Raw genomic sequence first — 25,976 nt, 5'->3', positions numbered from 1 at the left:
CCACACTGTGAACCGCCCCTTAGATTTATATCTGCCTGGAGGTAAACATGGTGGCCAGTTCACGTATGCACACAGTGTGCAGGGCCGGACTAACCTGCAAAGTACAAAGTGAGCTGTGTCAGAATAACGGCAAAAGAAACTACTGTCTCAAAAACAACAACTAATAATAGCCATTGACTCCTTTTCTTTTGGAAGGGCAGGTGCACCGTGTGGGGTTCAGGTGGGGTACCGTTGTTGTTCCTAGGAAGATCAGCAATCCATGCAAGACCACCAACAATTTAAAACATCTTTAAGGCGCCATTAAGCACTGAAGTAATCTAAACCCTATCTGGACTGAGGCAGGATCTCTCAAACAGTAACATCAGCAGTAATGAGACAATGGGAGAGCAACAAGGAGAGATTCCCATTGGCAACGCTCCAGTGTATATTTAGTCATCCATCCCAGTGAGCATTTCATGAGCAGAATTATAACTCTCACTGTTTATTTTGTTTTTTGCGTATGTGAGAGAGTACAGTATGCATGCTTGTGTGTGTATGAGCACATGCGGGAATTCAATCCTAATCAGTTTCTCTTTTCCTTCCTCTTTCCTTCATTCTTCCTTTTTTCCTTGACCTCATTCCCGCCATCCTGCTCTCAATCTCTCTCACTGTTTTTTTTCCTAGGGAACAATTGCCACCACATTGTTTTAAAGTAATTGAGCACTCAAGTTTTAGTGTGTGTGTGTGTGTGTTGAAAAAACCCCAGAGAGAATTATAGCATGCATGGCATGGGATTTTAAGCTTGTTTTTAAATTTGCATGGGGTGGCATAATTGTGTCAAAATCAATTGTACCTTCTTAAAGTCCAGGGTGCAGAGTTTGGCCTTCTCCCCAAATTGCCATTTACACTGTGTGTCTGCATCGTACAGCTCGCCAGGCAGCTTCTCGGGGTACCGATACTCCTTGACCGCTCTGGGTTCATCGGATAAGCACACGGCCTGGGCAGAACTGGGGGAGAAGAGAATAAAAGAGGGAGTAATGGAAAAGTAGTCAAAGGAAAGGAGAGATACGAAGAAAATAGAGGACACAGGACAAGGAAGAATAAAGAGGTCAACAAAAGTGATAGAAGAGGAGCAGAGCAGCAAGGCGAGTGGAGGTGAATAGGTCAGCGGAGGACCGTAAAAGAAAGCAGAATTTATCATTAATCTTTAAACAACTGGTGATAAACAACATGTATGCAGACATGCAAACAGTCAAACAGACATGTGATTTAGTACTTTATAAATGTAAATAAGGCTCCATGCTGTGCACACAGAAATTCCGAAATGGGGAGCACCAGTCCATGATGCTCCACTGCTTCTGACTTTGGAGAGTGCTGTAAAGTGTTGCTGTGGTAACATAACAATGCTGCCAAACTCAAACCCTAAGAGTACTGGTTTTAATGCATCAGGGGCTCCATCATGATGGACATATAAAACACTTGCCCATATCGCTTATATCCTAACACCAGCGGGGGGTTTCCAATGTTAACTGATAGCACTGGTTACTATACAGAGATCTTTTACTGCTTATACACTGCAGTCAGGGGAATATAATACAACAATATGGTGGAACGAGCATGAAAAGGCAAAATGTGTTGGAAAGGTTCATCGTGCTAGTGAGTGGTCATGATTGCTTTAGCAGAGTGTGTCTGTGCGTCTGTGTGTGTGTGTGTGTGTGTGTTTGTGTGTGAGAGGGAGATCTTCCATCGCTTTATGGGTCCTTTGTGTCGACAGAGAACAATGACTCTTCTGCAAGTGCAACATTCTGATTTTCAACATTTGTCACATAGTAAGGTTTCTGAAAAACACATTACATTTACAGTGAACACGCTTCAGCAGCAGCACAAGTAAGGCCTGTGGACAAGCACGCCTGCACTCAGGCGGTCAGTCTCACATGAAATTACAAGGCCAACGTAACAGACGCACTTTAGCTTTTATAGCTTTTAATATTCACTAATGAGACCGTGAGAGCCTTCAGATGAAATGTTTTGAGGCTGTAAACACTGAACGCCATGAGATTATCATCAGCTGGGGATGAAAATAAAAGATGAAAAGAAAAAGAAAAAAAAGGAGAAAAGCACTGCTCTTTTCTAGGATTCCCTGCAGATCTCCTGACTCATTTCTTCCAAAATCATGGTTTGTTGCTATATCAAACATGAAGACAGCAAAATGATGTTATGTGGGAAGGGGAAAAGTCTTAATGACATAAGGCCAATTACAAGACTGGCAAAAGGATCAGTGGTCACAGGTGAATTATCACCTAAAGGAAAACACTTAGCAGCCGGTTGACTTAGCTTTGCAAAAAGATAGCGGGGGGACAGCTAGCCTGGCTCTGTCCAAAGGTAACACAATCCGCCCATCAGCACCTCTAAAGCGCACTGATCAACACGCTGTTTCTCGTTTGAAGTGTAAAGTTAAGAAGGAAGTTACTGGTTGACGCCAAGAAATAGTCCGGCACAGAGCCCCTCATAAAACAGCAAATTGTTGTTGTTACACTTCATACAGATTTTGTGCAGAAGCGAGATATACGTGTTAATCTGTTAGCTTTAGAAGTCACTGGTTAACACAGATTTTCCTTCCGTTGTACATTGCCAAGCTTTCTGTGTCCAGTCATCATGCTGAGCTAAACTTATCATCTGCTGGGTCCAGCTGCGTACTCATCGTACGGACTTGAGAATGGTGTTGATCTTATCTTGGCAATCAATCGAATAAAACGGCACAAGACAAAAAGCTTCTACAAGAGACTTACATACGTCACCTCAGATGTTGGCTATAATGCAACAAATGGGCCGAACTGTGTCATTTGCAGCATGTCTGACCCTGGGAAAAGAAATGGGATCTCAAGAGAATCTTGTAACTTTCATGTATCACTGGCTTTCTAATGGGTTTCACCAATGCTCACAAAAGAACTTCAAGTGGCTTTGAAGGGGATTTTGCTTCCCCTGCCATGAAAGTTGTCCATCCATTTTAGAGCATGACAAAGAGGTCAGATAAAGCATCTGCCCATACATACAGTGTTGGTGCAGACTGAGGGGAGGCAGATTTAGAGCGAGTGTGATGTAAACTCCCCCTCCGTAACAGATGAAGGTAGAGACATTTAGCAGTCTCAGTTAACTCAATGAGAAACATTTAGCCCAAAACATGTAAATATCATAACCCTCTGTTGTTTGCAATTGGGAAAACGTACAGCATTTCAGCATTTTTATCATGAAGTGGTTGTACAGGAAGACGACCCCTGGTTGTTTCAGTGGTGAAGAGATTCCCTCCACGTGGCCTCAGGGGATGACGGGAGTTTAATATAAGGCTGACAGGCCTAACAAGGGTGAGGTCACCACAGCTCTAATAACTCAGCGAGGAAATACACTGTCTGTCTCCACCACTCTGAGAGGGGAGACCTGACAGTTCAGTTAACACACTGGTAAATTTAGTGGCGGGCACTGGCTTTGAGCTATCTTGTTTCAAGCACACACACACACACATGCACAGACACATAGAAACACAGCCAGACACATGGACGCTATGTCCGTGATGCTTGTTTTCCTTACATGGATGAGCACGCTGTATGCATGGAAATGCAGTTATTGCACAAACACACACATAACTTTCCCCCCTCGCACACTTTCCCCCACACATACGTTTACAGGTAATAGTATGCAGTCTGTAAAACAACACTTACAGGAGAATAGCAGCACCATATATCACTTAGTTGCTATGCCAGCTATATATTCCAGCCTCCCACACACGCACGGTGCAGACAGTAGGCCTGTTGGTCCTTGTTTTTTGCAAAATCAAGTCCCATAATAGTTATAACATAGGTGCAGTTTTTCACTTGGCACTCTTTGGATCAGAGCAGCATTTGTAAGTGATATATCTGCTGCTGACATGTTTTTTCCATCAATAACACGTGTGGAATAGTAAAAACACAATGCATGTTCAAAATGGCTATTACCAGTGGGCCCCTTGCTTCATTAAGTCTGTTTAATAAACTAACACAGTGCTTTGTGTCTGCGTTGCATGAGCACTTAACAAAGGCTGGCATGAGGATTTACTCATTCATCTTTATCAATGTGCCATATGGATGTGATTGAGCTCTTCTGTTGTGAAGACTTAATGTGACTCTTCAAGCGGTCATATCCATAAATGTCACTTTTTAAGAATAAGTGCTACTTAAATCAATTATTTTAACATCGTGTCAGCAAAACAACAAAACCATAGCAGTAACAGGAAATATGTCTGCTTACTTGAGGAAGCGGCTGAGGTACTGGCGGCTGCAGTCAGACCAGGAGAAGATACCATTGTGACCCGCTAATGTGGGAGACATGATGTTGCCTTCTGACTTCTTACAAACGTTCCCTTCACCATCATGGACCATTCCAAAACTAAGGAGTGTACATAAAATACAAAAAGTATTTACAAGTTAAGACGACAGTGCTCCATAAGAATGGGTTAATATGATTTCATTTAACAGTAACAGTAGAAGACAGGTGACCGTACCATGTAAATGTTTGAGCTAAACAAAAACCACGACAGTGCATTACTATGGGGATTTTTTTTTGCACATGAATTAAAAAAAAAAGAGACAGCAATGCAAGAAAAAGCCCATGGCTGGACATTGTGATCATGGTTGACACCTTAACTCCACCACCAGACATCATTTTTTGTAGCACTTTCTTTTTTGTCGTCATGCACTAATGAAAAGGATGGAAGTCCTTACTTGTGTCCGGATTCATGCGCGATAGTGAATGCCAGACCCAGGCCTGTGTCCTCATTAATGGTGCAGCTCCGGTACTTGCTGCACATCCCACTAATTGGAGCAAAACCTGCAAAAATATGATATGTGATATAATTTCACAAATTTTACATCACACTTCAATTATTTCATCAATGGCAACTCACTCCATTCCAACATAAACTGTAATTGATTGATTATAATAACCACTGTCAAGCTGTGTTTACTCCTACTCAACAAAAAGTGAACTTTTTAACGGGGGAAGCACAAAACTCACCCCAGTCTCACACTGCATGAATACAAAATATCAAACACACCAGAACTGGGTAAAAACCCTTCCACATGTTAAAATATGGGACTCCATGGAAACATTCCTAGATCCCCTGCTACCTTTCACGTCACTTTAAAACATTCTTTATCTGTCTTCACTTCTTTCTCACATCTCTCATTCTTTATTAAACTCCCTTTTACTATTCAGCTCCCTTTATGCCTCCCTCTATCCATTCTCCTTCGGTCACACAGACACACACACACACACACACCTACACACACACACACACACGGCCCCCCTGGCTTTGAATCAAAAAGGATAATACCCATGGGGGCCTCTCTTAATGTTTTTGTCTCGGTGTCTCAGGGAGAATTTAGCCTGGTGTTTTGTTATTTTACGGCTCTAAGTCATTCGCCATAGAGCACAAAACCCCAAAAGTAATGTTCTCATGTACATTGCTAATGTGAATAATGGTATTAACCACAAGCAGACAGATTGACGGTGAGAACTACCATTTAGTTCCCTTTTTGTGTCAGGAAAGAGGTAGATCATTGATATTATATACTGGTATTGAAATATGGAGGACAAGATTGAGAGATAGGGCTGTAACAATAATGCAAATAAACTGTGTTATATACTGACCGGTAGCTCTAATGGTCATTTTGCCTTGCACCTTTGGGAAATTAGTTAGAAATAACTCCTTTAACCCAGAGACACACACAGACCTTTGAACTGGGCTTTCATAGCAATGATTAGGGCTAATGCTAGCCTCAACACTTTGAAGTCAAAACTTAACTCTGGGGTTTGAAGGGAATGTGTGTTTTCTTGTATAGGTGTGTGTGTGTGTGTGTGTGTGTGTGTGTGTGTTTGAGTATGACTCTGGGACAGAGAATTCTTTTCTCACCGTGGGGAAGACAACAATGTGTCATTACCACAAACAAGCTGTTGTTAGTTAGTTAGATGGTTTACACTTACGCTCACTGTGTGAGTGTGTTTAAAGTAAGCTTGGTCTGTACAGATAATAGCTAAAAAGCACGTTCTGAATGCTCTGTGAATTCAGTGAAAACATGATTAGTACGTGCAATTTTCTTATATTCTTCTGATGTTGCACCTGCATTAATACAGCAATGTATGTTTTGATTTTGATAATGCTTTTTATGCTAATAGTAATCATTTTAATTGGTATCTGCTGTTAAACTTATACTATTTGTACATTATATACAGTGTGTAATACTGTGGAGCTAAAAAGATCTAAAAAGAAAGCTGTCGATTTTTTCAACATCTGGTTTGGCTGATATGACCCTCGGTCACATCGTGTGACAGAGGACGGGGGCACCTTCCCAGAGAAAGACAGCAAGAGAGAATACCATCTTTCTATCAAGAGCAAGAAACAACAAACAACAAAATATGGACAGATGGTATTTATGTGACTTAAGACAGGTGGCTTGAGTGTGTCGAAAAACACTTTCTTACTTGTCATTATTTTACCATTTGATTCAGCGTTTTCTTCTTGTCCTTGCTTTTTTTTTTAGGGGTATTTACATTGTTTAAATTACACTTTCAGGAATTTTGTAACTGATATTAATGTTGAGGATGTAGCCTACCAAGAGTGTCACAGGGTTCATTCTTCCAAGAGCAGATGTCAAGTCCTGTGAGGAGGATGGCGTGGTCGTGGTGTCTGCCCTCTCTGCCTCCAAGAGTGGACTGCCAGTGGCAGAAGCTGTTCAGTGTGTGGTCTGCATGGTGGTTGATCACCAAGCCATCCTGTGAGATAAAGCAGATAAAAGGAGGCAGAAATAGAGACAACGTTGTCTTTATGGAAGGTAAGCTGTGAGCTCAAAGTGTTATGGATTTAAATGGTAAAACAGTTGGTCGAATGAATGACATTACCTTTCCCCTTCCCCCTGTGTTGACAGATGTTAATCAAACCACCTCATAACATAAACAGAAGAACGGAAGGCAATGCAAATACATGTATCGCTAATCTTTTTACCAGATCCTTGCCTGTTCTTCACATTCAATTACCAAGATCTTTAGACATATGTGATAAAGGCAATATGAAGATGTCAGAGGGCACACTGATCGTTTAAGTGTTTCTACTAGGAAGACAAACGTCTGGGACATTTTTGCCATTTTTGGCATGCTTCCTGCAGATAATTGCCTCTTAAGGAAGATTGAAATCTATTAACATCACAGGTGGATGGAAACCAGAAGCCGTTCACCTCTGCCTCCTTGACTCTTTTCGCTGACAGTGCCCCACCTGTTTCCCTCTCCCTCTTTTTCTCGTGCACTCAAAGTATCCTTCATTCTCCCGCACTCTGAGATAATTTCCCTCCTAAATCTGGCAAAGATCCAAGGAAATGTGCACCCTATAATTAACCACTGTAATTGTCAACCCCAGGAGACCTAAGAGATCTGGGCCTTCAGGCATATAGACAAACAAACAAACAAATGATCTGTTCTTGGCATTTTTTTGCTTTCCCTTGGTCTGAAGCCCACACACTATTCTTGGTGCTCTTGAAGTTCCTTTAACAGTATGAATTAAAAGGAATTTTCAAAACCTTCAACGACACAAACCAAAAATTCAGCCACCAGTAACAGTGTAGCTGTTTTAATAGCTGGATTTTTGGACATATTAGGGTTTTCACCTGACAATGCTTACATGCTTTGAGATGCTCACCTGCTCTTCATCCAGAAGCACAAGGCCAACTATCACTATGTTGATGTTCCCCCCTATTGTACCGTCTTTGAAGAGACTGGAGACCTAGGGCACACAAACAGACATTATCGAATTTTAACACCATTGTTTACAAAAATGCATTTCATCTGTCTACAATTGCCTCATCAGTTTTGGCTATGAGACAGTCAATGCGTCTTATCAAACACAGGCACTGTTATCCAGTTAAACCTGATGTAGTGTTGAGTGGGGGAGGTGAGCATATGTGACTTTTGAACATGACTTTTCAAAGAGCTTTGGATTGGATTGGAGGTATTCTGTCTTCAGACAAGCAGGATTCGTCATTAAAATATTAAGATTCAGAATAAAACACTTCTTCAAAAAGGTATCTGGACTGACACAATGAGATTCAGCTATGGGTCAAGCGTACCAACTACATTAAGACCTGATTTTGATAGTGTTATACTCAGGATCTATAAGTTCTTGTGCCATGTAGACAATAGAGAGGTCTGTGTAATTCCTGTAGAAATAACAAAGAAACCCCTTTTGATAGTATCGCTGAGGTATGACAGCCACAACTGCTGTTCTCAATTCAGCTTCTAGTACGAATATATGACCATCAATCATAACACTGGGCTTTGAAAGTGGACTTCTGATCTGTTGCTCTTGTTCGCTGTGTCTTTCTCTCGGGCCCTTTGAATACCTCAGGTGCCAGCCCCCCCCATTCAGGAACACTCTCATTCGTTCCTTATGTTCCTGATGTTTGGTCTTCCTCCGCACTGACTCATTTGAAGACACATGGCTGTGGTTTGTTACCAAATTCAAGCTAAATACAGAGGTCAAAGAGGCAATCAAAGCCACTACTTAAACTAAGGTCTCCTGGAACACCATTGTTTGACAGAGCTCCAGATTTGCAAAATTCAACAGATTCAGTGAACCAGTTTCCATAGAGCTTGAGTGTTTAGTGCTACATAATGTGCAGTGTGTTTTTTAAATTTGTAATTAACACCTTTGAAGTCTTTCCACTTTGCCGCGAAGACAACATAAATCTACGCAAATGCTGGAACGGCATATCAGATTTAATTTTTGACAAATATCAAATAACCTTTTTGAGGTTTTTGAGCTGGCAGCTCGGGTAGGGGGTTGGGTGTTTTTTGTGAAACTCCATACTGCATTTAGGTGACTCCTCTGAGGCGGGCTGTGACTGCTCCAACTTGGATTTCTACAAGAGGGAACTATGTTTTCAAAATAGACGGATTATCTTTGGATTTGTCAGTCAGTCATTAAGTAGCAAAACGACCGTGACGGAATTTGCTTGCGGATCAGCTGAGAGGGACGGGCGGACACTGTGGCGATGATCTCACCCAGATATCAGTTTCATGTTTTTAGATGTGCTCTTTCTGATAAGTGAGAATGGAAGACAGGGGTGTCAAGTCACTAAACACAAAGCTATGGCAAACTTCAAATGAATTCATGTATGGCTTCCAAATCAATCTCTGCTGATCCAGGCCAAAACTTTGTGTGATGAGAGGAAATATGCCACTGCTAAATAATAGACTTTGTTGTTATGTCAAATCCACTTCTCGACATATATGTTTGATGCATAGCAAGATTCTCTTCCTTGCATAAAGACAAAGCGTAGCTAGAAAATCATATCACGTTTCTTTTTCATAAGATTAAGATTGAGTAGGCCATGCTAGCAGCTCTGGGAGAGTGGTATCGAGCTAAACGCTAACATCAGCATGCTAACATGCTCACAATGACATTTTGTCAACACGCTGATGTTTAGCAGGTTTAATGTTTACCATGTTCTTAGAGTAGCGTGTTAGCATGCTAATATTTGCTAATTGGTACTTAACACAAAGTGTCACACCTTTTCTTTTGGCTCCTATGAGTCGGATTCCCTCACCATATTAAGCACAGTAAGAACATAAGTGGTAATGTTCTCGTGACCGTGGTTGTCCATCATCTTCCTGTCCACCACCACCAGCGTCTCCACATTGAGCTTCTGATTGGCCTGGTTCTTCATTGGCACCGCTCTTTTGTTCCTCAGGATGAACTTGTACTCATCTGGAAGTATAAAGGCATCCTCTTCCGGAGGTTTGGGCATGTCTGAATAGAACAGGATGCAGAATAAAGGGAGTGAACCAAATAACCGTTTTGAAACAAAAAAATATAACAACTATAACTACAAAACAAACTGAATGAAACTGAATGACGCACACTGTGGCTACAGAGTCAACATGAATCACATTGAGTATAGTGGGATCTAAATGATTGATAAAAGCAATAAACAAAAGCGCATATAATAACAAGTTAAAGGCGGTTATGACGTCCATTATAGATATACAATCCTTCCTTCCGACAGCTGATTATATGTGTTGCAATATGAAATGAACCTATAGCCATTGTCCAATTGGCCAACTTCGCTTGTGAGTGTTAACCAGCGATTCTGGCAAGTAGCTGACAGCCATTATGGATGATTAACTATACTCTCACTTTCATGAACTGGTGTCATGGATAAACTGCAAACTGAGTTGTTTTTTTGTTGCTGCTATTAAGTCAAGTGTGAAACCACAGTATGTGGTTGTACATTAGCAGCAGCTAGCGAGTCAAATGTTCTCATATGCAACTGCTATATAAAAGCTTTACGTTGACATTACCTTGACATTAATAAAAGCCAATCCATCAAAGAGATCTCTGAGAAATTTGATATTCTGTAGACGTAACAGAAAATGCGATAATGATGGACAAGGGCCAATTCTTAATTCATTACGAGTAGTAAATTCAATTCATGTACTAGCTTATCTCTGTTTTTAACCACTTTACAAACATCGTTAATGAAGGTAATTTTGAATGTTATGTCAGCGTGTCACAAATAAGATAAGCTGTTTTTCCTCAAAAAGGAAGCTGTATTATTAAAACATTATGACGTAAATCGCGATGAATTCACAATACAAGCTTATTGTGAAAACTTATCAGTGCTTTGTTAAGTGACCATGTGACTCAAAAAAACACACACTTAATCTTGACATCAAATTCCCAGCTCTGCCCTGTTTTTGACTCTCCTTTTGAAAGCTGTGTCGCCTTTGGGAACCCGTCAAACATTCATCCTCACTTCTCAACAGCACTCACAAGTCAAAGATAAGCACAGCCTAAAACGAATGTAGCTTGTGACATTATCACCTCAAATCTTTTCATCTACGTTTCCAGGTCATCAAAACGTTCACTGCTTGGCTGCGATAAACTATAAAGGCTAGAAAGTTTGCTTATGTAGGCGGACAGCAGGTGAGCGACCTATGTGCCTATTTGACTAAAACATGGCACAGGTGTTCAGTGATGTCATGCTATGGGAATGTAAACATCATCGTGTTTTCCCAGGGAACAGACAGCTGGGGTTCTGCTGGTGGTACCAGTCCAATCCTTGCCTGCTCTCTTTCAAATGACCCCTGTGACACGAGCAATGTTAACTGATCTTGTGGTAATTCCTTGAGAGCAAACATTTGTCACAGTGTCAAGTGAAAATAAAACATTTCCCTTGACCTTTCACGGGTCACGTCACGAATGTCAATAGAGATTGAGATAATATTCTTCAGAAGAAACATTAGTCATCACGTGAAAAACAAATCGAAACCTTCACAGAAAGCTCAGGATCCTTTTTCATGGAAATGTACCAAACATGTTGATTTAGCGTTGTGTTCAAAGGTTACAACATCTTAGTAACTCAGTTATAAAATGACTGATAAGTCAGAAATGCTGTCAGCTCAAAAAAAAAAAAAGCAGTATGGATTTATAATGTAGCTTCTTGTTAAGTCAGCAAAAATACACATCTTGTTCTCTCTATTTAACACAGCAGGGGCTAATGACGTGTTAATGACAGCAAGTTAGCACAGAATGTGCTAGTTCTAATCTTGTGTTGCAAATGATGCACCATGTGTTGTTTTTAGTCCATGAATACTGTAAGTACTAGTGAATTTATGAAGCACTAAGTGAATATATGATAACAGGCATTTATGTCAATAACATTAATATGGCAACACATGAATGGTGTGCTTCTCTCACACCATCCAACACCTTAGAGGCTATCTGCGAACATATTTAACCGTACATGTCAACAAATATAATTGTTATCATATGTCAATCTTTTTTCTTTTCTCTATGAAGTGATGTGATAATTCTTTGAAATGTGGCTTCACTTTTTTGAGTTCAAACCACTAATTTAGTTATATCTGGAAAGTGAAGATTATTATTATACTGCATAAAAAGTGCAACGTGAGACATATGTCCAGGTGGGAGCATTCTTAGGTTAACCATTTTCATTTGAGGGATTGGAAAGGGCAAAATGACTACATGACATTTTCCAGAACAAAACATGTCACATAATCTAGGTTTATGAGTTAAAGTACAAAGCAATATCCAAAGGAGGCAATTATCCCTTAGGTGGGAGAATATAGGTGAGTAAGATTAACCTCATTCAAAAACTGAGTTGTTGAAACATATAAAAAGACGTCAGTGCAAAACAGGGTTCCTGCAATGTTCTACTCATCTTTATGTCCTAAGAGCCTCCTTTGATTTGTAGAATGTAAATAGAAAACTAAAGAACACTGTCTTCCTGTTTTTGATTTATGCATGGGACGCAGTTACAGGACTGTTTAATGCATCTCAACATGAAGATGAGAGTGGTATATGAGAGGGCAGTTTATAATAACACTGCATGCTACGCGTGGATTAGAATGAGAAATTGCCCTTACATACATTTCTTCCGTCTCCCGCAGAAGTGTTGCCTCTGCTTCTCCCCATGCCTGTGGTCATTCTCATGGAGATGGCTGCTGCGGTGATGGCCACTGTCACCACTGTCACGATGCTCCATCTGGTCACCGTGACTGATGTCACCTTGTTGATCTTCATGAACTGTGCTGTAGGTGGTGGGGTCTGCCTGTGAGTTTGTGGATCTCTTGGTGACAAAGTGTCCCTGTGATTTGTGATGAGTTGAATCTGGGGATCTCTTCTGAAGCACCCGAGGGTCGTGACCTCTCTGCTCTGTACGGGAGTCCCTCTCGCTCTTGTAGAGGATGTGTGGCTGATGATTGGAGGGTGCTGTGAAGTTCCCTCTCTGGGCCAGGCGGTGGGACACGGGTCTCAGAAAATAGTCTGCATCCTGTGTTCTGATCAAACCTGACTAGAGGCAAAACAGAAAAGTCCTGTTAGCTTTACAGTGCTGGCTCTTTAGGGTCTATTTAGCATGGGCAAAAATATGCTTTATTTTGCAGAATGTTTGACTTTTTATACCTACTTTCTCATCCTTAATTCAAGTAGCTGTACTTGTGTCAAAACATATTTAAAATTGACTTGTGGAGTATATTGTTGGTGTCCAACACCTCAACAGCTGACACGTTCTCCACTCAAAAAGTAGCCTATAGGGCCCCAGTCGTATTATTACCAATGAACAGAATACTACCCTTCTCCAGCTATCCGCTTAGCTTTCCAATCTGTCTCTGTCAGCAATTAGTCAAGATTTTACTCTGGGGTCACTGCGAACCTGACCCCCCCCAAACCTCTGCGAGGCTCAATTACTGGCCGTGTTTCTTCATGTTCAACATCTGTTTTGCTGTTCAGCTTCAGACATTATCTCAGCAAAATCTAAATAAGACTTGGTCAGATAGAAAGAGTTTCAAACAAAAGAGCTGATGTGAGGATGAAAGGAGGTGGCATCACTCTTGTAAACAATGTATACGCTCACAGTTCTCAAAGTCTATATTACTTACTCACTCTATACATACTCTATTCATTACTTTAGTATGCATGGGTATTAGAAATCTAGGAAATATAAATATCCAAAGTTTTATCTAAATATGAAGTGTAACAAATCTTTTTTAAAAGTACGTTCTTAAATGTAATGAATACTTCTCACTCTGTGAAAGTGCTGTTACAGAGGCCCCACTTTAAGTACCAGTGCCTTATGCTTTCGATTTTAGGGGATAAGTTATAGGAAAGCCTATTATAAATCTGTAAAGGTTCAGCACAGGTTTTCTTGGGTTGACCTTATTCTCTCTCTAACTTAGTCTGTCTCTGTCTCTTTGAGAAGGAGACAGATACTTTTCCTTGGAGATTACTTGGTCTCTGCCTCTCTTTGTCTCTCTCAGTCTCTCCAAACATGCACCACATCTGTGTTGACAGTCAACTGGCACAGAGTGTTTGGACTGTAACTGTTCTTGGCAGAAAAAGTAGTTTCCCTAAAATACGTTTAATTGACTCACGTTTTTTTTTCTTCACTGGGAGTGGAGTGTGAGGTCCTTGGCTGACAGAAACAGGCTGACACAGTGGCAGTCGTGAGGCTGTGTCTGGCCCAGGGTCAGCGTGTATGCATATGTGTGAATGCCTGTATCAACACAGTACAAAGGGGATGTGTGTATGCGGGACAAAAATTGGTGAGCGTGGAAGCTGGAAAGACAGAGATTATCCATGTGCAACTGAATGTCTGTCTGTGTGAATGCACAGATTTGTGCACACCTGTGTGTGCATTCAAGTCTCATGTTGCATTTCATCAGTCCATCTGATGTGTTTGATGTTGCTACAATGATTTCCACAACTGATTTTTCCCCATTTCGTCATCCCTTACTACCGCAGCCTTTCAACCACAGATCAGGAAACCAGTGGAACAGAGTCCTTGGAAAATGCTGCAACTGTATTAAGCACTGAGGTTTAAAATGATGACCTCTGTGAATACAAGCCAACACAGACACAGATGTGTAAACTGTGACTGCAATGGCTGTGGAGCGTACAGCTTTCATCACATAGTGTGGCAAAAGAGAGTTATCGTGCAATTATCTTACGAATATGATATTATTGGTTCTACAGCAGCCAAATTGGCTTAGTCTCTCAAATGTTGTAAAACAATATTCATCCGACTTTGATTAATCCAACAGCAAAAAGAGAACAAAGACATTTCAAAATGTTGCATGCATCTGTTTGACTCCTGAAGTCCAAGGAATTCATATCAGTTTATTGTCAAATGTGGGCTACTATGTGGGGAGCGCCTGCTCAAATCCCATTGTTAACTTTTATGCCCTTGCTACAAGTGGAGAGCAGTTGTTGTTTACAGGTGTTTCTGCGTCAGATAATGATCATCTCCCACCGTACAGAAACTGGTATTTGACAGACAAATGACAACCCCAAACAGCGACACAGAAATGTATTCAGAGACATAATTTACAGCCGGAAACACACTTTTTGGCCCAGTACTTATTGAGTTGAATACAATCTTTTAGGCCCCTTAAAAAAAACAATGAATCTTCACAGTGAAGTCCTCAAGGGTGCATGTTTTTCTACATCAGCAACTCACAACACAGCACTGTCATTTCTACACCCAAAAAGTGCAGCTGTGGTTTTCCACTTGACAATGTTGCAACCAATTCTAGGAAACAATTGACCCTGATATACACCAGTTTTCTTTGGGGAATAAGAAAGAAGAGGGTGTGGGATCAATTATTGAGAAAAGGAGACAAAAAGAAGAGAGAGACTTGCTAATGCATTACCACCTTCCACTATAACTGGATTACCAACGGTCACAAAATAAGCCTTGCCGGGAACCCCGGCCTGGATCGTTGGTTACAATCACATGTGACAACCTGTGCATGATCCTGTCATCCACATGGCACCCGCCCCGGCGCTGTGTAATCACAGGCGATTGTCATAATTTGGTTCCATGGCACGGTGAGGCCTCTGACCTGAACTGCTGTCAACTTTGAAAATTTCACATGCTCAGTACTTAGTCTGCCAGGGTGGGTGCTTTTTGGGGGTTGAGCATTGGGGCATTTGTGTGGAGCTGAGGCAGCTCTCCGTGGAAAATAAGGGCCATGTGATAGCGAAGAAAAAGGTTTCTGGTGATTTGGTATCTTGATTCTAACAGTAAAGAGGTGAAGGTATTGGAGGAGGAGAATGAAAGGTTGTTTTTGTCATGAGGGGTTATTTTTGGTCAGCTCATTCCAAAGGCAGTAAGATGAGCTGGGACAGATAAAGAAGAGGAAATCCATGATGGAAAGAAAAAATCGTATGACTTACACCTGCAGCCTCTGGACTGGACTGTTTAGTTAAGTGTTGTTATAGAAACTATCATGTTCTGATGTATATCAAAGAGTAGTCTGGAGTTGACAGGGTAATCTGGCTGACATTCCGTCTTACGAAGAACGGTGCATTTACTGTGAAGATATGTGCAGAGCTGTAATACTTACAGTAGGCTTATTTCCAACTGAAATGACCAAACATGGCTTTGCTTTCGCTGTTGTATATACTGTATCTGCATACGGCACTTAACTATTCAAAGTATCAGAGTAAACTATCAAAGTGGAATCATGCAGAGGTAGTAAAAAAAGTCTGCAACTTGAGCCAAAGCCTTTGTAACAATTCCACTTGAGGGAGGTCACCAGACATGAATGTCATGACAGCTATGACTGAATTTCATGGTGACAATGTCCACTCTCTGACTGCCACTTCTGTCTCTTCTCTTTCAGCACCACATGCACATGCAAGTTTTTCATTTGTTTGATTCACTGACTCCGGAGTTCTTCAAGGGTCCATGATGATGCTCCAATTCCGGGGTCCCTCCTCAGCAAAATAAGGGATTTATCGAGATTACTGCGTAAACTCATTTTCAACCGCATACTGCCAACTCTACATACTGTACATGAGGATGTATGTTATGAAATAGAAGTAGATCCACGATTCCATCTCCCTGCAATATGACAACTGTCCATTTCCATACAGCTTCAAATGTGTGTCAAACAACCCTTATCTCCTTACATTTTGGTTCCTGATTAAAGTTGCTGTCAAATTAAGGGTTTTCATGCTCAGGGATGTGCTACTGGTATGGCTTGTGTTTGAGGCTCCATCATAACAAGATGCACGTGTCTCCACACACCCTCTTGTTTCCTCTCATCTACGTTTGCTGCCACACTGACTGGATGGAATGCTACCCCTCAAGTTAGATCAATGCCCCTTATTGTTAAATGAATTCTGTCTTTGTGCTTTTGTCCTGTGCTTCAGATATTTAATCCAGATGTGTATATTGTATTATTTAACTTGTGTTGGTAGGTTCTGTGTTCTTCTAAAGGATGGAAATGTTTTATCTAGTGTGCAGAACCAGCTTTATAGGCAGAAACCAGACTACACATTGTACAGAAAACCATATGTAACAGCAGCATACTGTATGTACAATGAATTTAAAATGTGTTTTGTCTGAAACAAAGCAACATGCATCCTCTTTGTCTTCCTAATCTTAAAAGCAAACATACCCCTCAGATAATCTTTGTATGATGTCTTTAGCCTGTAAACTCTGCACAGTCTTTAAACTTAAGCCTGGTGTCACACAGAACAACATGCGCCCGCTACTTCCTCAGAGTATGTGTGTCTATGCAAGTCACTATGCCTTTCCTAAATAGCCAAAGTTATCAGATTACACACTTCGCTCTACGAGGTGGAAATAGCAGTCATAAAATGCTGAAACACTACTTGGGAGGGCGTAAACAGCTGGACTCTTTGGAGTCAGACGCATCCAGACAAGCAGCGACAGGAAAGGAGGGGTGGGTAGGAAAACGGAACTGAGGGGGGGAAGCATTCAGTGCATTACAAGGTGCACCTGACGGTGAGTAGTGTATGGTTCTCTCCTTCCTTCTGCCTACCTCTCTTTTAGTTGCTCCCCTTAATGGAGACCAAAAGAGACCGAACAGCTACTGCTATACTTACTTAGAGTTCATATTTATTACTCACTTTTTGGTCAAAGCTTGATTTTTATTTCAGTGCAAGCACAAGCGAATAATAAGGGTCAGATTTATATAAACAACCCTTAGTTTTCTGTATTGCAACCAAAACACAAAACACAACAACACAATAATTTAAGCTTTTTAAAAACAAGTGCAGGAAGTTGCGGTCACAAATCTATTATTCAAAAGCAAATTTCCAAACAACCTTACGTTTCTTTTCAACTTTTCTCTTGACTGTGTTTGGTGCATGCAAACTGGTTCCATGATGGCAACATTTCTAGCAGTTGATGGCACATTAAAACTTTGGCACAATGTTGACAGGGCATATTGGAAAATTGGAAATGGTACTCTGACATTGCACTTCAGCACTAGACACCATTCCTGAATCAATTAGCGATGTCACTTCACGACGTATCTTAGTCATCTGTTGGCCAGCTGCCCAGAACACATTACACTAACTAGATTTATATCAATTTGGAAAAAACAAATGTTCCAAACTGACTTAATCCCAGCCTGTGAGACATATGCATATGACTCAATGCCTAATCTACTTTGTATGACTGACAAAACAATATTGATGTGAGCTAATTAAAAAACTGTGTGGATTGAAAATTGATTATAGCAACCTGCCAAGACCACTCTGGCTGCTTTTCAAAGCATCATCACATCAATAGACCATCCCTCATATATTCTTGGAAATCCCAGAGGTGGGACGAGAGCACAACATTCTATTATTATCACTTCTACTAGGCCTGAGGCAAGAAACACACCCGACCTTTTACAAGAGGAAAACACATGACCTCCAAGTGATTTGTAGTGGGAAGACGCTTAGCATTTCACTTTGGTACAAAAGAAAGGTGTGCATTAGAAGTCTGAGTAAAGTTAGATTAGACAAACAGATACTGATGTATGTGAAGCTCAATATAAAGTAGGAAGTACATTTAGATCGTAATAATAAAGTAATAGAAGTAAGCAGGTAAGTGTTTTAGTGGTTGTCTGATCACACAAGATGTCATATATTGGAGAATATTGGTGTTAAACAATGCCTGCATGGCACTCTACTCACCCCTCAACTCCCTCACCCCCATAAAAGCCAGACTACAGAGGATTATGCTGCAGCATAAAGTCGACACAGAGAGGGACCGAGCTTTATGATCTCCCCTTCCACATGTGTGTCACTGAGTCTCAAACCATTTGGCTGGTGAACAGAGTCGTGGGATTGGCCTGCTTCTTTTATTCCACCAATTCCTTGCTTGTAAGTACAAGACTTTTATGGTTGAACCCTCTACTGTCATCAAAGCAAGGCTAACCGCTAAATGCGCTGCCAGAGGAGTTGAAAAGGCAATTCATGCATAAGCTTTACAACGTAACACTCCTTACAAGGGGGTTTTCAGCACTTCAAAATGCCAGGAGGGAACAATGACCCGCACAGCCTACATCTTGAAGGTATAGATTTGTTATCCTTCTCTCAGTCTTTCTTTCTTTATCTATCTCTGCCTTTACTGGCAAGGCCAAGGAAACAGACAGTGTGTAAGAGTCAAACACATACATATTAACAAAAAAGCATTTTTTTAATATTAAATGATCCATTGTTTACAACAACCACTGCAATTGAAGCAATGCAGAGAATGTGAGTTTACAATATCTCCCTGAGTACTATCTATCTTGATAAATGAAATAGCAACATCGATGTAGAACGAAACGAGGAATTTTCCCTATTTGTTTAAAGAGACTTAATACAACACAATCACACTCAACGAACAACCCAAGCTGCATAAATAAACACAATGACATATGTTAACAAAAAGAAACAAGATGTTCCTGTTGAATGTTATGGTCAGTCTAGGTCAGGGTCTGCTCTGAACACACTATTGCCTTGGTAAGTAAAATGTCTCAAACAATTACGGAGCTAATGAGGGTGATGGAATGATGTAATCGTATCACGCTGCAGTTGGTGCTCTCACTGATATTGCGATTGATCTGAGTTCCTATGGTCAATATTTACCTGCCTCCTGCCAATAGGAACTTGACCAAAGTGCAAGGTCTCCTACGAGGGCTCAGGTGGCATAGTGAATTTGTTACCAAGTTTTGACCAGTTGTCGTTTGACCAGAAATCTGGAACATCTGGATCACAAGTACACAGTCAGATCATCAAAGAAACCTTTTTCAATGCATAACCAGGTTGGTGCTGCAGCTAGATGAATACTACACATAATCAGTGATAGAATGGTAAGAAAGATATGAATGTAAAAAGTCATACAATATTCAGTATTCAGGTCATGTTGTGAATGTGTTTTGGTATAAAATATGCCCTTTTTTGAAAAATGGTAACTGTCTTTGGCATTCCCAGGATCCTAAATATCATTGTGTTCTGATGTAGCTTTGCAATTCCGTAATTCACATTAGAAAAAGTCAAATTCTCATTGATGCATTGACCCAGTCCATCCTAACCAGCCTCAGACGTGAGAACCACATTTACAGTCTGTGCAACCCTGGACCTTTTGGCTGAATCTTTCATTGGGATCTGGTCTGAAATACATGCGCACACACACACACACACACACACACACACACACACACACACACACACACACACACACACACACACACACATGCACACACACACAGAAGAAGAATCCCAGGAGATAAGCCATCCTCTGAACTTTCAGAGGGCGATTCTCAGACACAGCAATGGACCTCTGAGATGAAAATATAAACGGCAAACCAGCAAAGACAGTCCAGGAATTTATCGTATTTAAAAAAACTGAAAAGCTATGCTGAAGTGAAAGAGGTCATACTAGTTTTTAAAGCATTTGTTTGGTTAAAACTGTGAAAAGATGGCAAATTTGAGACTATTTCATTTTCTTTTCTGCTGTAACAAGGTCCTCCAGATTCAAAGCTTATATGTCCACAAGCTTGAACGTTCTCAAGACTTTTTCAATCCATCAACTGCAAGATTGCACTCACATTTAAGTGCAAAAAAGTAACATTAGAGGAGTTTTGTCTTCTTGCTTCCCAGTTGCTGCTCGCTGTTTCCAGTGATTGTTTGGTTATAAATGAATACATGTGTATGTGAGTCCAAGACTGAACGGATTAGTTTGTACTCATAAAGTGCTTTGTTCTCTAGAGTCCAGGCTGCTAAGAGGGCTAGTGTGGTCTTACTGGGCTGGGCCTGCTTCACTTCGGCTTACTTAATGTCATTCTCACAATAATGTTTCCTTTACAGAAGGGGAGGACCACCAAGGCAAGAACTGAAATCCAGCAAGCTTTCTTCACAGAACAAAAAAAATTCTGGGTGTACTAATTAGCGTTTGTACATTTAGTACATTCAGCCAACATATTATTAACAACTTTTATCGGAGACAAGTTGGATGCATAACATTAAGCATGGTTGAAACTAAAATAAAATTACTTTTGAACACCCCTAGAACAAATACAGAGCTCGTCTTTAGTTCAAACACTTCAATCCAACACAAAAACACCATGTGCTTCTGTTATGAGCTGATCATCTCAACACCAATGTCTTTGATGGTGCAAGCTGTTAGATCTGCAAACGTTATTGCTTCGTGATTTGAGAGCCTCATAAAATACTGAGCTGATCAAACAGTATAATGTGCTAAATATGAAGATGAACTACCACCATAATATTGTCACTCTTTCCTTTAGATCAGTGTCATCTGATTTGCATCTGGTGTCTAATATCTTACATTTCACGTTATGTATTGCTTTCAGTAATGCACTTCTACCTCTCTACGCTGATTCAGCGTGACACGAACACTAATGCTGTGTTAATATTATCAGTGGTCCCAGGATGAGCTAGATTTCTTAAATTTGGCTCCACTGCTGACTACTTCTTCTAGGACAGTGAATGCTATTACAGTGCTCACTTGGTAGATCAATCCAAATGCTGCCAAAAATAATTAAACATTTAAAAAAAAACATTTCAATGAACAGACCCTGTAGTCTTTTTTCACTGATGCACACCAGCCCACATCTGACTCATCTACTCCCCCCCATCTCATCCAAATCCTCCCGCAACTCGACTCATGCATGTTCAGACTCACCATCCCCGTGCATGTTGACAATGCCACAGAGGAGTTGACCTTTGACCTCAGCGACCCCTGGTAAAAGCAGAGGTCGTCCTGGTGGTAGGCCCTCAGGCTCTTTGTGCCGTTCTTTCCCAGGACCTGGATGGTGAAGCCAGGTGCAATCAGGCTCTCTGAGGCCTCCCTCAGCTCCATGTGGAAGTCCTGCCCCAAGCCACTCAGTCGGAAGTGGACCCTTTCGCTGCCGCCGTCGGCTTTTGATGAGCCAGCACCTGGAGTCAAGGATCTGCGTCGCCTTCTGCGCTGGTTGTGGACAACTTCGTGAGAGATGTAAACGCCTTGGTGGTCGACCTCATAGGGAGATACAATCTCATATTCTGGATGAGAGATAAAGGAAGGCAGGGAGAGAAAGGAACAAAAAATCAAAGAGCAGAAGATTATTGGATGTTGGCAAAGTTTCGATGCAACACATTGTCCATGTGCTCGGTACTTTAACTAATTTCCTCTGTCAACATCATTCACCGTGATAAAGAGCATGCTGTGTCAGCTGCTACCTTGGTTGCATCATGGTCTGAATGAAAACTACAACCTTTTCCATTTGTAAAATTTCCTTGACCTGCCTCATATACTTTTGCTGGCAGGGTCAAGACAGAGTTACAAGAAAAGGAAGGATTTTAGACAATTCCAACACAGTCCCTTCAGCTAAGAGTGAATCATGTTTGACCTTGTGTTTTACTACAGATTTTTACTACAGCTTGGGCTGAATAACTGCAGGTCATAAAGGGAAATGGTGGCAGGTCACAGACCTGGCCTTCTAGACCACTTAAATGTCTAATGGCTTTGTGGCCACAGAAACAGGCTTTTCTCCAAGGGTCAAATCCAAAGAGTAGCTGACTCCTTCAGCTGCATCGGAATTGGTTTTCCAGAGGAAATCATGACAGCAGACGCCGCTACCTACTATGACCTGCTTTGTCATTGTCTTTAGGGTTTTGGAGATCACTTGTTTTACATGCTTGTTTTTTAAAAATGCAATAAAATCAATTGAAAGTGTGAATTAGTTTCAGCCTAACCGATGCTGGGAGAAACTATACACTAACTTTTGTTACTGCGGTGAGATCTTATAGACGGGGCCTGGTGCTTGGTACACTTTGGGTCTATGTGTAACCTCCAAGCAAACAAATACAACAGTGAACAGTTGATCTTGTTACAGTGTTGTAATGTGTTCAGTCTTACCATGGGAAAATGATACGTGGTCACTTTATCAGCTTTAAGTGCACAAAAATAACAGCAACCTTGTGCTTAGAGCCAACAAGAGCCAGTCTCTGTTACTGTATAGTATGACCAGCCCGAATAATGAGTAAATATAGCACAGAGACAGACATGTTTTGGCAGTGGGAGAAACATTCAGGGTGACAGACAGCGTATCACCACTGGCAGTGTGCATGCCTGAGGTTTGAACTTGGCTATTTGGTGCATCTTGAGGCAGACGTAAAGCCCCTAACCCACAACAGGACACATGCTTATTAGTGGATGCATTTATTTAAGGCACCTTGCAGTACCATGACTGCATACGTTTTAGCTTGGATGGCCACAGTGGGAAGCCAACCTCCAACCCTAAAGTGTTACAATGGAGACATGGCCAGAGAGTTACAGGACTGCGAAGAGCAAACACATACTTTAAGTCTCAAGCATTTTCTGTGCAGGCACCGAAGCACTTAGGCAAAACCAGAAAATTGTGTTCTCTATCTTTGGCGTTTTGTCCACCTACCCCCAACACACATTTTCACCTCGTCAACTGTGTTTGTTCCGCCCTAACTCAAAAAACAGCTGCAGTGACCCATGTCTGACAGTATACAAACACAGAGTCTGCGGGAACAGAGCATTCACACACACACACACACACACACACACCTTGTCTGATGGACCGAGACAAGATCCTGTGGTGGCTACTTTGTTGGTTTAGTGGCTCCTGAGTGCCATTAGTACTGATAGAAGGTCCAACCAATGGGTGCTTTGGCTTAAACTCAACAAAAGATTGAACATGTGAAGTCTTTCCTCACCCGCTCTGACATAGCTGTATGGATGTTAAACACATTAATACTGAGCAATAGTTGTGCTGGCTGGAGATGATCTGAAACAGAAGTAAGGGCTTCCCCTCAATTCTGTTTCAGATCATCTCCACATGTGCCCAGGGAGAGGAGTTTTGATGTTTATTTGTTTACGTGTCTGCTTTTCATGGAAACTGAAAAAAAAACAACAACAAAAAACAAAGGATCTGAAGGAGAATGTACAGCCAAAGCAGTTGCTGACTCAGCACACCACATGGGGTTGGATCCACGAAACAAAGAACAGATGAATGTCTTGCACTCGGCTGCTTGCACTAATTGCTGCAGCTATAGCAGGCCTTCAATGAGGCTTTGGGGACTCTGGTGTGCAAACATATGAGGGAGGCATTTTCATTGTGCTACTAAGCAACTAGAATAATGTCACCTATTGATACTTTTGTTTTTGCACATGCAAATCAAATCATCATTGTTTTTGCATTGGACCCCGATTTGAGCTCCCCTGCTGCTGCGGACACTGATGGCTCCGTGTCAGGGTGCAGGTCGCCCCCCAGCGGTGAAGAGAGGCAACACACCGCGCAGGTGAGCGCTGCTTGATGCTGCCGGCCGTTGGAGGGATGCAGTGGATGATTTTACTTTTCATCTCATTGTACTGAAAAGTAAAACCTAATCCAGCGGATCATAATGCACTCTCCCACACACAACACAAATGGTCGTGGAAACACTGATGAAATCTGCAAGACGCTCTGTTCAACACTTGACATACCTGTATGTTGAGGTAAATTGAGAGACCGGAGCAGGGCCGACGCTTCTCGGCGAGAATCGACACTGTTGGCACCATTATTCAAAAGCACGCTCTGCAAGGAAGGAGACGTAAATATGACTTGGACTGTTTGGCCTATCTTGCAAAATATCATGGCAAATAACTCGGCTCTCTGTCATTTGAAGTGTTGACAACTTTATGAGCTCTGCATGCATGTGCGTACAGGCGCAGCGGAGATAATGCAACTGACTTACTTTACTCAGCGTGAAAAAGCAAAAGAGATGAAAAACGAGCAGCGGCCGCGTCGAGGTTCTCCACTCTGCACAAATCCGTAGGAAAGCCATCTCTGCGACTGCGGGTCACCTTCACGCACAAACTGAAGCCTATAAGTCACACCACTTGGCCACTCGCCAGCAATCCAAAGAGCTTAAATAGATGAAATAAATAAATCCAACTGCAGCCGAAGCAGCTCTGCAGAACCCGTGGTCAACGGGTGTCAGATGCAGACTTCTTCAGACTTTGTGCCACTTCGGTTTCCGTTCATTTTCTAGAAGCGCAGTATTCCGACGCGGCAAATCGCTTGAACTCAAGTCTTCCCTCCCGGCAAGTCATATTCTTTTCCCTTCCACTCATACAGTCCGAACAGTATCCAAAGTCTCCCTCTCTCTTTAACACACACGCTCTCTCTGCCGCTGCCTCTCTCTCTCTACCCAGTGACCCCCGCGGACCATTTTGACTCCCAGTGAAATCATGTGATTGTCTTAAATAGGCTGCGTCCCGTCTTGGCAATAGCAGACTTCTATGCAAGTCGCACTGTTCTCTCCCCCCACCCCCCTCCGGGAGCCTGTCGAGGGAGCACTGCAGGCAAGGCAAGGCGTACTGTGTGTGTGTGTGTGTGTGTGTGTTTTGAGGAGTGTGTGTGTGTGTGGGGGGGGGGGGGGGGGATATAGCCTGTAGCCAATCACATTTGACACCTAGTGCTGAGAGATGGGGTTTGTGTCCATCTCTCAGGTTGCAGAGATGTGTGTGAAAGGAAGAGAGTCAGTGTGTGATAAAAAAAGGAGAAACCAGTGTTTCGCTTTGCTAGCAGGGCAATGAATTAGCCTAATTACATTGCACTGTGAGGAGACTGCAATAACAAGGGTAGTTCCACATCAGGTAGTTTTAAATTGATGATGCATTTCAAAGTAGACATGATAATATTTGTTTTAATTCAGTAGTCTGGTTTTTGTAACCCAAACGTGATGTGGAGATTACACCCCGAAGCAGGTAATCAGTAATTTGTGATGGATTTCTGTCTGGGATTTAACCATTGAACCCCTTTAATCCGCTCGTCATTCTCCCATCTCTCCCGTATTCCGCAGCTGCACTGATAGGCAGCGCGCCAACACTTCTGAACTCCCCACAATCATTCATGGAAGTGCTTAGGAGTGTGGGAGCCAAAGGGTCGGGAGTGCTTGTTTCATATTCTGGAGCATTTCATCCTCCCAAAAGAAAACCAGATGAGTGTTCTGCTGTGCTGCAGGAGAAATAAATGTGTGACGGTTTACAGTTTGATCTTTTTGGCACTAAGTCAGAATATCTGGATCAGAGTGAAAGGAATCAGAAGTGATTGTAAGCAAGCTGGTGTTTTAAATTCCTGTTCCACAA

General features: G+C 41.7%; 1 protein-coding gene across 1 annotated transcript in view; it reads right to left on the bottom strand.

Moving 5' to 3' along the window:
• The window catches only part of adamts16 (ADAM metallopeptidase with thrombospondin type 1 motif, 16), a gene marked incomplete at both ends in the record, with an annotated part of 47,735 nt that extends 23,065 nt beyond the window's left edge, over positions 1-24,670 (bottom strand). Inside the window, 10 exons of the mRNA XM_079164106.1 lie at positions 833-986; positions 4,261-4,398; positions 4,734-4,839; positions 6,624-6,783; positions 7,700-7,783; positions 9,606-9,808; positions 12,452-12,875; positions 21,519-21,877; positions 24,330-24,420; positions 24,581-24,670. Coding sequence (XP_079020232.1) covers positions 833-986; positions 4,261-4,398; positions 4,734-4,839; positions 6,624-6,783; positions 7,700-7,783; positions 9,606-9,808; positions 12,452-12,875; positions 21,519-21,877; positions 24,330-24,420; positions 24,581-24,670 — 1,809 coding nt within the window. The remainder of the gene's footprint in view (positions 1-832; positions 987-4,260; positions 4,399-4,733; positions 4,840-6,623; positions 6,784-7,699; positions 7,784-9,605; positions 9,809-12,451; positions 12,876-21,518; positions 21,878-24,329; positions 24,421-24,580) is intronic.
• Positions 24,671-25,976: the final 1,306 nt, after the last annotated feature.

The sequence above is a fragment of the Pholis gunnellus genome (genome assembly GCF_910591455.1).
Source record: "Pholis gunnellus genome assembly, chromosome: 8".
Lineage (NCBI taxonomy): Eukaryota > Metazoa > Chordata > Actinopteri > Perciformes > Pholidae > Pholis > Pholis gunnellus.
This window is presented reverse-complemented; position numbering and strand designations above follow the sequence as displayed.